Here is a 12,084-nt window from a genome sequence, read left to right on the forward strand (position 1 = left end):
TCATGCACTTCCCCTCCTCTTAGTGCCTCTGGTGTAGTTGCAAGGAGGAAGCTTTCATTTCCATTTTGATTAACTGCAAGTCACCATTTTGTCAACACTCAACAAACTGTGGTTAGTTTGTTAGAACCAAACCAACTTTATACCAAATCTTAGTTTAGGGTTTTGATAAACTGTGTATAACCAAAAAATGAAAGTAAAAGCTGATCTCCTTATGACTGCGTTGGAAGAGAATTGGGAGAGGTGGAGTGTGCAAACCAGAGGCTTATGTACACATGTTCCTGTCACAATAAACCATTGTTATAGTAACATCTGGTTTATTGTGATGCCAAATATAGCCGTTATATTATTTTAATGGTGAAAACTAACAAGTAGAAAATGTTTGACGCTCATTCAGACTTAACAATTAATTAATTAAATTTCTAAATCACCTTTCATCCAAGAACCACAGGGTGGATTACAATATAAAAACACAAAAAATAGATAACATAATAACAAGCAAAAAACAAACATATTATGCTCTTGAATACTACATTGTTGGTCAAGCATTTTAAATTTTGCATAGAGTTCCATTAAAAATATATATATCAGACTCTGCAAAAGCAAATAGTTAACATTCCTAGGTTTGCTGTACATTAAAATTACCTCTCACTATAAGCAGGAAGCTTTATATTTTATGATATCCTTAAAGTTCATGTGAAGCAGCCTTCTGTAACCTGGTACCCTCCAGATATTTTGAACTACAACTCAAGTCAACCCCAGTCATTATCGGCCGTAGTCGGGGTGAAGGGTGATGTAGTTGAAAAAATCTGGAGGGTACCAGGTTGCAGAAGCCTTCATTACATCAAAATGAAACTCACTTATTTTTATAACATATCCCCAATCCACATAAAATTCTTCATGTGATAGCTGATGTAAAATTATACAGTAGATTAGTTTTATAATCTGCTCTAACAGTATTCATAATACCTAGTAACAATGTACAATTGCTCATTGGTTGTCATGATAGTCATATTTATTTAAAAGTGTATTCATATACCATATTTAATCCAAAGGTCTCAGTGGTCACCATCACTATTATATAATAACTGTGACCTACTCTTGAGCAAATTCTGCCATTGCCATCAGTCAAGCTTATGCATGATACGTCTATTTGAAGCTTCCACAGAAACCTAAGGCAGCAACTAGTTTTTTAATAAGATTGTATGGGTAGATGCTCCTGCCAACCTAGCAGTTCGAAAGCACGTCAAAGTGCAAGTAGATAAATAGGTACAGCTCCAGCGGGAAGGTAAATGGCGTTTCCGTGCGCTGCTCTGGTTCGCCAGAAGCGGCTTAGTCATGCTGGCCACATGATCCGGAAGCTGTATGCCGGCTCCCTCGGCTAATAAAGCGAGATGAGCACCGCAACCCCAGAGTCGGTCATTACTGGACCTAATGGTCAGGGGTCCCTTTACCTTTATGGGTAGATGCTATTTGACTAACAGTCTTAGGCTAATATTTTAATTACAATTTTGTTGTTTTAGGAATAAACATCCAGACAATATTTGGCAAAATGTTACTTATTAGCAATTTATTCAATATCTCATTCATAGTGATTCTAATGTGACATTCTTGGCATTCAAAATACCAATATATTTACAATACAGCTCATTTGTATATGTAAGATAATTGTATCAAAGAGTATATACACTATTAAATACTTTCATGCCACGTTTGTCCATGTCTCAAGAACCTTGAGAATCCTTGCAGGCTCCAAGCTTGTAACACATGTGCCTCATTTGGCAATCTATGGAGATTCTTGGGTGTGTTCCGATTCTGAGGCATGGCTCAATATTTAATCTATATAATAAATAGCTTATGAACCTGATTGAAGTTACAGTAAGTGTGTCATTTTCTCTACTTGAATGAAATGATACTACATATCCTTGTGTTGAAACACTAAATTCAAATATTTAATCTTACAAGTGCGGACCTGCATCAAAATGTTGCAGTATATCCTCAGTCCTAAACAAGTATGCTTCGGTTCAAGGCTCTAGCAAAAAGGAGCCATGTGATGTTGAGAGTTTGCAGAGCCCCTCCTTTTTTTCTTACCTTCTTGAAACTTTCCTCCACAGTACTATATAGTAATAAGGCATTCAGAGCTTATTGCCAGCCCGGAGCCCAAGTGCTTTATTGGCATAGGTTTGGGGGTGAATATTATGCATGGAGACGGATGGCATGCATTTCCCCCAACTCTAATGATCACCTTTAGGATACAAGGGCTTGAATAGGCCAGAGCTCCTTCTATTTCTCTCTCACACTCCTTAAATACTGCATGGCTCAGTCACCCTCAGTCATTGAATTAACTGATAGATTCACACAGACTACCTAGCACACCCACCTCAGCATCTTTTATGTCCCCTGGTGCAGAGATTCAATTATTTGAATTTGCTATTAGAGGGGTTATGTTTAACAAACTTGAGATCAGGAGTGTGACCTTTTAGCATTGAAATCTGTGCCCACCTATCCTGGCAGAGATTTTAGTGTATATTAGAATGCTTCTAAAGAGTTCTACTCTGTTCTCTTAATGAGCTTCCTAAAAAGGATTTTGAAACATTTTTGAAATTAGATGCCTGATATGTAGGTCTTGATTTGATAGTATAGTAGCTATTTCACCTATTCCCTCTTTGTTGTGACCATTAGGAAAGTAGATGATGATGGAACAAAATATTAATCTCCTTTAAAAACCAAAATAGTGAATGTGTATTTTTTTAAGAATCAGTGAGAAGTACACTCAAAATCAGGAATTGATTTAGTTGTGTTATTCAAAACAGTCGGGTTTTTAGTTTAAAAAAAGACAGCAGCTGCCTATAAAGACTGGCTTCTAACAAAACTTTAAGAAATGCTCTTGGCTGCTTATCTGCAGCTGCAACGTTTGAATCAAAATGTTACTTTCAATATCTACGTTCATTTCCCATCCTACTGCTGTACTTCCTCTAGTGAGTTTGTATAGTGTACATTAATCTTGTGTGTGTTCATTTGTTGCTGGTGATGGAGACAGCTTGAGATACATTTTCTTTTCAAATGAGAAGTCACAAACCTTTGCTTCACATTGTGTTTTCCCCATTATACAACTGTTCAGAGTTAAGGCTTTTTACTTATAAGTTGCACTTAAAATATAAGCACCCCTTAAAACATTCAAACCACTTAGTCAAACTTGCACTGCAAACCAGTATAGAATTTTCAGAAAGTAAAGTATTGATTATGTGTTGTATCTTATATCTGAGACAGCCAATGGCAAATGTTGTCAAAATGAAATCAGATGTTTGTAACTTAATATTTAAGAAAAATGATGAGTGCATGTTTTTTACTTTGAGCATTCTTAGTGCTGCTCAGCTTTAAAGACATAAACTGATGTAAAAATAAATTTCTGCCTGCATAATTTATGTAATGTCTTGCTCCCTGATCCTGTTTGTATTGATTTTTCTAAAAGGCTTTTGTGGCCACAGGAACCAATCTGTCTCTCCAGTTTTTTCCGGCCAGCTGGCAAGGGGAGCAACGGCAGACACCAACCCGAGAGTACGTTGACTTTGAAAGAGAGGGAGGCAAGGTAAGGACAAAAAGTATAGATTGTGGTTATACAGGTATATATCACAGTGGCTTTAAAATGTGAGCTAGAGGTTTATGATATAAAATGAACTTGTAATAATACACATTGATATTTCTTTATTTTTATGGTGGCCAGTTGCCTATTGCTTCTTTAAAACCATGCAAAAAGTATATGATACTATTACCATACATGCTGTGTAAATGTGGCAGCAGCTTAGTGGCTCCTAAATGGATTTTGCAGTATGCCCAGGATCTCAGGAAGGGGAGAACATTTAGCACAAAGAATAGAATAGAATATTGCTACTGCTTTCTAATACAGTGGTACCTCAGGTTAAGTACCGTATTTTTTGCACCATAACACTCACTTTTTTCCTCCTAGAAAGTAAGGGGAAATGTCTGTGCGTGTTATGGAGCGAATGCCTATGGGTGGCGGGGGGGGGGGATCTCCTGCAGTTGTGAGCAGAGGATCCATGGTTCCCCTTCCTTCCCTCCTCTGTGGCTTGCTTTGAAGCAGCAAAGCGGGAGAGGAGCCGCTTACACAGGTGTAAGCAGCTCCTGTCTGGTTGGCTGCTTTAAAGCAACAGTGCTCTGTGTCCCTCTCTCCTCCCCACTCAGCTCGCTAAATAGCAGCAAAGCTTTTCAGCTCTCTAAGCCGGGGAGGAGGGAGAGAAGCAGAGCCTGCTTGTTTTAAAGGAGCAAAGCGGGAGAGGAGAGGAGCCTTCTCCCCTTATACCCCTCTTCTGCATTATTAGCAGCATCCTTCTCCACACACACCCCTCGTGCTCCTTGTCCCTTGAGTGCTTTTCCTTCCCTCCCCACTTAAAACATGGTTACAAAGCACGGATCCACATGGATCCTCAGGATTTTTGCATTGGGCTACCCCAAACTCACTGTCAGATCACATGTCTGTGGCCACAGCATGAACCACAAAAATCATACATCCACTGTTTCGTTTAGATTTTTTTTTTCTTGTTTTCCTCCTCTAAAAACTATGTGCATGTTATGGTCAGGTGCGTGTTATAGAGCGAAAAATACGGTACTTAATTCGTTCCGGAGGTCCATTCTTAACCTGAAACTGTTCTTAACCTGAAGCACCACTTTAGCTAATGGGGCCTCCCGCTGCTGCCGCGCCACTGGAGCACGATTTCTGTTCTCATCCTGAAGCAAAGTTCTTAACCCGAGGTAATATTTCTGGGTTAGCGGAGTCTGTAACCTGAAGTGTATGTAACCCGAGGTACCACTGTAGTTTTCATGCTTTATAATAGTATTCAAATGTGTTTCACAATTTTTAATTGATATGCTAAGGCCACCTAACATATGGCATTTTCCTAACACAAATGTAGGAAGGTCTGTGTACAGAAAACCACACCATCATGTGTAAGACATTTTTGGAATATGTTAGCATTCAAAAATAAATTAATTAAGGTATTCTTGTACTATACCATTTTTCCTAGAGATGTAAAAGTCCAGAAAGAAACTGGATTATTTTTTTCCTGCGGGGTTTCCCAGGCCTTCACATCTTTAATTTTTTCTACACCTGTATGTGGAGAAAAATGTATGAATAAGCCCTTCAAAGAGCACAGTAAAACTTATGCATCTCAGACAGATAAGCAGACAATGGAAAGTTGAAGTTTTGTGTGCATTTTTATAACTCTAAACATAGATATTGAATTGTGTGTTCGGTTTTGTCTGCAATGGTGACATGCTGGCATATTGAAGAGTTTGGTATGATCACATTATTCTAGATAAAATCTACACAACATGGAGTTGTTTAGATATCCTCGGGCAAGTTCTTCTCATCCTAGTCTACCTCACAAGGAAAAACAACAACATTGTACCATGCATTTTAGTATTTTGGGGTAGGAAAACTAAATTTAAAAGGTAGATGTGTTTGAATATATTTTCCATTAGTTACTGTACAACAGTGGTTGCCAACCTTTTTGGGTCTGGGACACATTTGGAATTTTGAGGAAGTGCCAAGGACACTAGTCACAAAATGATTGCCAACAGGGGTGTGGCTTAATGCACAATGGCTGCTGCCTTCAGAAGAACAGGAAAAGAACAGAGATGGGAACATAAAATGGTTCAAATATGAAGAAAACTATTCAGCTTTTTTTTGTAAAAATCTTTGAAAAACTTCCTTCTTTTCCAGGCTTTGTTATACTGTCTGTTGCTGGTGTGCTGCTGTAGATTAGAGATAGCAAATAAAAGATAACTGAATCCAGGAATCATTTTGAATTACTAAAGCCAGCAATGAACAGGCATGGCCACAAAGAAAAAGATATACTTAATGCTGGATGGCATTAAGTAATTTTTTACTATCTTTTTTGAAAGAAAATATTAGAAATGCAAGGAATGCACAGAAAATACACTCTACAAACATGAATCGCCCTTGTACTTGAATGCCATTGTACATCTATTTTATTCATTCTTCCTATGTCAAGAGGCAATACAAGTTCTATATCGATAGCTGAGTAGATTTACAACACGTGTTTTTTTTTCTATTCCTGGTTCAAACTTTTTTTGTGCTGAACTTTACTATTCTGTTTTGTTTCTGCTTTGTCTTAATGATGATATATATTTTAATTCTGTGAATTGCCCTAATCATGTTTATAAAGGGCAGCCTAAAAATCTTTGAAATAAGATAATTGAGTTTCCTTCAAGTTTTGCCTAAAATGAAGTTTAAATAGTGAATATAGGGCTTTCCACATCAGAGGAATTTTGAGGGCAGCAAAGCATTTAAATAATAGCAAAATATATTGGGGAGGAAGTCCTGCACATTTCATCACTAAGGATTAAAATAATACTTGCTTTCTGTTGCAAACTGGCAAATTTCAACTTCAAGTACAGAAAAATATATATGTATTGACTTGAATATTATTTAATATGTAGTTATTGTCTATATAGTTGGATAAATAAAAGTACTGAAGCAACATAAGCTTATTGTTGGAGGCTGAACTGGATGGAGCAGTCTTCTGATCTAGTATGTCTTCTCTTTCATACATCCTTGTCTCTATATGAATATATGAATATTTATGGCTCCTGGCTCTCTACATGGCGGTTGGACTGGTACAGGTTATGTATCTTGTACAGCAGGCGTCCCCAAAATGAGCACACAGCAGTCCTGGAAGCAAAGGTACCTGTATTTTCTGTGACACACCCATATTACTGGTTGTGCAAGTAATGTGAAAATACAGTTTTGGTATGAAGAGGTATTTTGGTTTGTATCCTGAAAACTAAAACTGATAGATCTGGCTAGATGTACTGGCAGTTATGTGAGGATATAAGTGATAAGTCCTTGAGAAAGGAAGTGAGAGATTACCACTTTCTTGAAGTTTAACTCCTACTTCATTTCACTCATGGTGGTAAGGCAGTTCAATTCAGTTTTGTTCCTAGTAGTACTCTCTTGTTTGTATGTGTTATTCGTCATCATCCCCAACCCACAATTGAATGCATATAGTGTAAAAGACAAACAGGCAGCTGAGCTTGTGGAATAACCAATAACACAATGGCCAGTACAGTCGTACCTTGGATCTCAAACGCCTTGGCTCCCAAACAAATCAGCTCCTGTTTTTATGGTTTTCAAATGGTTTCGGGAGTCGAACAGACTCCTGGAACTTATTCTGTTCAAGAACCAAGGTTCCACTGTACAAGCAAACTTTGGCATAAGAAGGACATGAATATTTCTAGAGAATGCATTTTATTGCTTCTGGCCTCCTTTCCTAAAACTTGTATTTTTTGTGATTCTCGAAGCACTGCTTTCAGACTCATCTTTCAGGTTTTTGCCTTAGGTTTTAATACAAACTTATTGTAAAAAGCCTACAAGTAAATGCAATTTTAGTAGATAAAAATATTCTGCTATCCAATTTTCTGGATGTATATCATTACTTCAAAGTGCCTGTGTTTAATGTATCCTTCAACATTGGGAAATGGCATTAGGGCAGCTTCGAAGAACATTCAACAAAGCAGGGGCAAGGAATGTGGGAAATGAGGCAAAGAAGGGATCTAGCTAAGGTTAAGAAGAAAGAGAATGCATAGCCACTTGCATTTTCCTTCCAGAAAAGCAAGAGGCATTATCACAGTTCAGTAACACATTCAAGCCATACAAAAGCAGTCAAGGGGAGTGTGGCTTTTGGGAGGCAAGTGTATCCTGTGGAGTCTCCCAATGGCCAAATAGAGAATCCTGGAGGGCCACATTTGGCTCCAGGGCCTAAGTTATAGCATGTCTGAAAAAGAGTGGCATTGAGCAGCCTCTAGGACTGATTCCAAAGAGCTGAATATGCAGGGGGGTTCCATGCCCACCCAGTTACAAGAAAAATGTATCCTATAACTTTCCCCTGAATATGAAAAAGCTTTTTGCAAAGCTTATGGGTCATTCTGAGTCATGTCCATTAAGTGTCATGATACAGGGCTAAAGCCAAGTCACAGGTACATTTCACCCTCTCAAAATTAATTCCCGTAAGGTGATCTTGCTCTTGCTACAAGAGGGACAAACTTGTACTTTTCAGGAAATGCAAAAACATAGTAGTTGGATTTAATTAAGCCAAGATATGCTTGCCAGCTGGCTCTAGTCATTCACTGGAGATGATTTGATTAATGGCTGAATTATAGGTGTTGCGTGCATTAGATATGGCACTAGATTCCGGAATTAATTAGGGCAATTGCAGTCTCCTCCTTGTGGCAGGCATGTCCTTAAACCAGCACTAACCCACAGAATAGGAACTTTCCCTGATTTACCACAATGACACACTCAGAGCAAAGCCAGTTCTCTCACACAGTTTCAGGACATGCGCAGAGTTCCAGCTGTTCCAACCTACTTGTCAATACAATTCAGACTCTTAACTCTTTGGCTGCCCAAGTTAATAGTTGATGTATTTGTACAAGAAGATGCAGGCATGCTGCCTTGGAAGGGTGAAGTTGTGTGTTATATAATTACGCTATTCCTTTTCGCTCTCTGTAGCCTTACACTTTATAACCATTATGATCAGGTTCTGGAAACTTTCAGCTATGGCTTCATTAAATGTGCAGGTACCAAAACATGAATGAGGCAAGAAAACATCCTCCTATCTTCTCACTCAGTCCTTCAGTTATCCTCTACCCCACTAGTTCTATTGCTCTAAAAAATGTTGCCATGGTTTGCTATTGGGTGGGGGATACTTTCAACACCTCATTCAGTATTTCAAAGGTCCTGTGTTTTCCCTAGCTTCCCCTCCATTTCCCCCTATGTAGAATGAATATTAACTCTTTGGGAACAGGAGATAGCCTATCTGCTCATGATTGCTGTTATTCGGCATGAGAGAAAATCTATAAATACAAATAGATATGTGGCAACAGTCTTTGGAAAGCTGAACTGTGGAAAATCCAGGAAAGGAAATGGAGTTTGATGTTACTCTTGGCAATTTCACTTTACATATGTGCCCTAAATCCATTTTTTTCTTGATAAGCTGGCAGGTAGGTGCTTATTGGGAGACTGCTGTGTGCTTGGTGGTAAAATGATTTCTGCTTGAAGGAACACGATGTTCTGAAACTGTTTATCTTTCCTTTTTAAGACAAGATGCTGTAACAATAGTGTTTTCCTTCGAGGAATCCCTTTGCTGTCTTTTCACTAAAGAAAATCTACTTAATCTTCCATTCTTAGTAGTCAAAATGTCTCCTCTTGAGTGACATTATTTCAGAGCTGTGTAGAACATTGGCTATTCCTGCGTGGTTTGTTGTCCAGATGTATGGCAGAATGCCAGCTGGCAATCATGGTGGTCTTGCCATGAATAAGTGCTTCAGGGAAAACATTGCAATTCATCTGCAGACTTCTATTCATTCATTCTTCCTACCTACCTCACTGAGTTACGCTACTTCATTTATTTATGGATTAGAAAAAGCAATTTTAATAGGTTTTAATTACAATTCTATGTTACACCACTTTTACAGACTGAAAGAGCAAATGCATTTCCGTGCTAGTTTCTATATTGAAAGCATTTGTTGTAGTGGTCAACACAACATTACAATTCCCTTCAATCCCTTCTGGCTGTCTCTGTCAGTGTTATACATACAGCTGGGTGTATTTCTTATAGTTTTAAATCATGATGTTGGAGACTTTTGAGTTGGGGATTAATTTTAGTATAATTGTTCTGTTCCTTTTGTTGTTGTTGTTGTTTTGTTTCTTTATAGTTTGTGTTTTGTTTTTAAGGGGCGGGATCAGGGCTGCCTGGGAGTGGGGCCCCAGCCAACACGATGGCTGGGACAAGTTCCACGGGGGGGGGGGAGCACTGGGACATCCGATCTCGGTGATCATGGGCAGGAGGCAGAGTTACGCTAAGACCAGACCATGTCATTACCGAGGAGGCAGGTTTAGTCCTTGTTTGAAGACTATCCCTGCCTCCGGGTCTGGCCTTGACTGGATGGATACTGGAATCAACAGGGGAAACCCACAAGACCTGAAGGTGTTGCTGTGTAATGCCAGGTCAATGATGAATAAAACCACTGCCATCCACGACCTGATTGTGGATGGAGGATTTGACCTGGCATGTGTGACAGAGACCTGGTTGGAGGAAGCAGATGGGCCTGTCCTTGCTGCTGCTTGCCCACCAGGTTTCTCTTACGCACAGCAACCCAGGTCATGTGGGCGGGGAGGGGGGGTTGCAGTGATTTTTAGGAAGTCACTAGCTTGCACCAGGCGTCCTGCTGGGAAGATCCAGTTTTCTGAGTGCATGTTCTGGAAGTTGGGCAATGGGGGCAGTACAGGATTCCTTTTGGTGTACTGACCTCCCCGCTGCACCAAGGATTCCCTGTCTGAGCTGCTTCAGGTCGTGGCGGATTTTCTCCTGGAGACACCTAGTTTGGTTGTCCTAGGGGATTTTAACATCCATGCCGACACGACCTTATAAGGGGCTGCTCGGGACTTCGTGGAAAGCATGGCCTCCATGGGGCTGTCCCTGAATAAGTTTGGCCCAACTCATAGTCATGGACATGCCTTAGACCTGGTGTTCACCTCTAGTGACGTGGGTGATCTGACACTAAGTAAAAGTGAAACAAAAGAAGTGCCATGGTCAGGTCACTTCCTGGTGCAACTGGACTTCTCCGCAACCCTTCCCCTCTGCAGGGAGGTGGGACCAATTTGGATGGTCCACCCCCGCCACTTAATGGATCCAAATGGTTTCCAGAGAGTGGTAGGGGATGCTTTATCCCATGTTGATGGCCTTTCAGCTGATTCCCTGGTGGCCCGCTGGAATGCGGAGTTAACCAGGGCTATCGACTGTCTGGCTCCGAAGTGCCCTCTCCAATTGCACGGAGCCCGGACAGCCCTGTGGTTTTCTTCAGAGCTGAGGGCGATGAAACAATCGCTGAGACGGCTAGAGCGGCGGTGGCATAAAACTCACTCCGAAGGACCAGGTGCGCAGCCTGGGAGTCATTTTGGACTCACAGCTGTCCATGGAGGTGCAAGTCAATTCTGTATCCAGGGCAGCTGTCTACCAACTCCACCTGGTATGCAGGCTGAGACCCTACCTGCCCGCGGACTGTCTCGCCAGAGTGGTGCATGCTCTAGTTATCTCCCGCTTAGACTACTGCAATGCACTCTACATGGGGATACCTTTGAAGGTGACTCGGAAACTACAACTAATCCAGAATGCGGCAGCGTGACTGGGGGCGGCCGCCGAGACCACATAACACCGGTCTTGAAAGACCTACATTGGCTCCCAGTACGTTTCCGAGCACAATTCAAAGTGCTGGTGTTGACCTTTAAAGCCCTAAACAGCCTCGGCCAGTATACCTGAAGGAGTGTCTCCACCCCCATCGTTCTGCCCAGACGCTGAGGTCCAGCGCCGAGGGCCTTCTGGCGGTTCCCTCATTGCGAGAAGCAAAGCTACAGGGAACCAGGCAGATGGCCTTCTCAGTAGTGGCGCCTGCCCTGTGGAACGCCCTCCCATCAAATGTCAAAGTGATAAATAACTACCTGACATTCAGAAGACATCTTAAGGCAGCCCTGTTCAGGGAAGTTTTTAGTGTATTTTTGGTTTCTATGGAAGCCGCCCAGAGTGGCTGGGGAAACCCAGCCAGATGGGCGGGGTACAATTATTATTATTAAAAGGATCTGTAAAAAAAAACTCCAAAAGACTTCTCCAAACTGAGTGAATAGACTGTAAAATCACAAATGCAGTTTAATGTAAACAAGTGTAAATAGTGCACGTAGGCAAAAAAAATCTTAATTTGACATATGCATTCATGGGGTCTGACCAGGAATTAGACCTTGAAGTTGTAATACTGTAGATGCTTCAGTGAGCATGTTGACCCAGCATGAAGCAGCTGTGAACAAGGAAAATTCCATGCAAGGGATCATTAGGAACTGAATTGGGGGGGGGGGGACTGCCATTATACAGTGGTACCTCTGGTTAAAAACTTAATTCGTTCCGGAGGTCCATTCTTAACCTGAAACTGTTCTTAACCTGAGGTACCACTTTAGCTAATGGGGCCTCCTGCTGCTGCCGTGCCACTGGAGCACGATTT

At 40.8% G+C, this 12,084-nt stretch overlaps 1 protein-coding gene across 4 annotated transcripts in view; it reads left to right on the forward strand.

Annotated features, from left to right (window-relative positions):
* Window positions 1-12,084, forward strand: part of CBFB (core-binding factor subunit beta) — a 41,638-nt gene that overhangs the window by 5,852 nt on the left and 23,702 nt on the right. For all 4 annotated transcript variants that reach the window (XM_079988349.1, XM_079988347.1, XM_079988348.1 and 1 more), the window contains exon 3: window positions 3,470-3,586. In XM_079988349.1, the coding sequence (XP_079844475.1) occupies window positions 3,470-3,586 (117 nt within the window). The remainder of the gene's footprint in view (window positions 1-3,469; window positions 3,587-12,084) is intronic.

This window comes from Podarcis cretensis (assembly GCF_951804945.1).
Source record: "Podarcis cretensis genome assembly, chromosome: 8".
Taxonomy (NCBI): domain Eukaryota; kingdom Metazoa; phylum Chordata; class Lepidosauria; order Squamata; family Lacertidae; genus Podarcis; species Podarcis cretensis.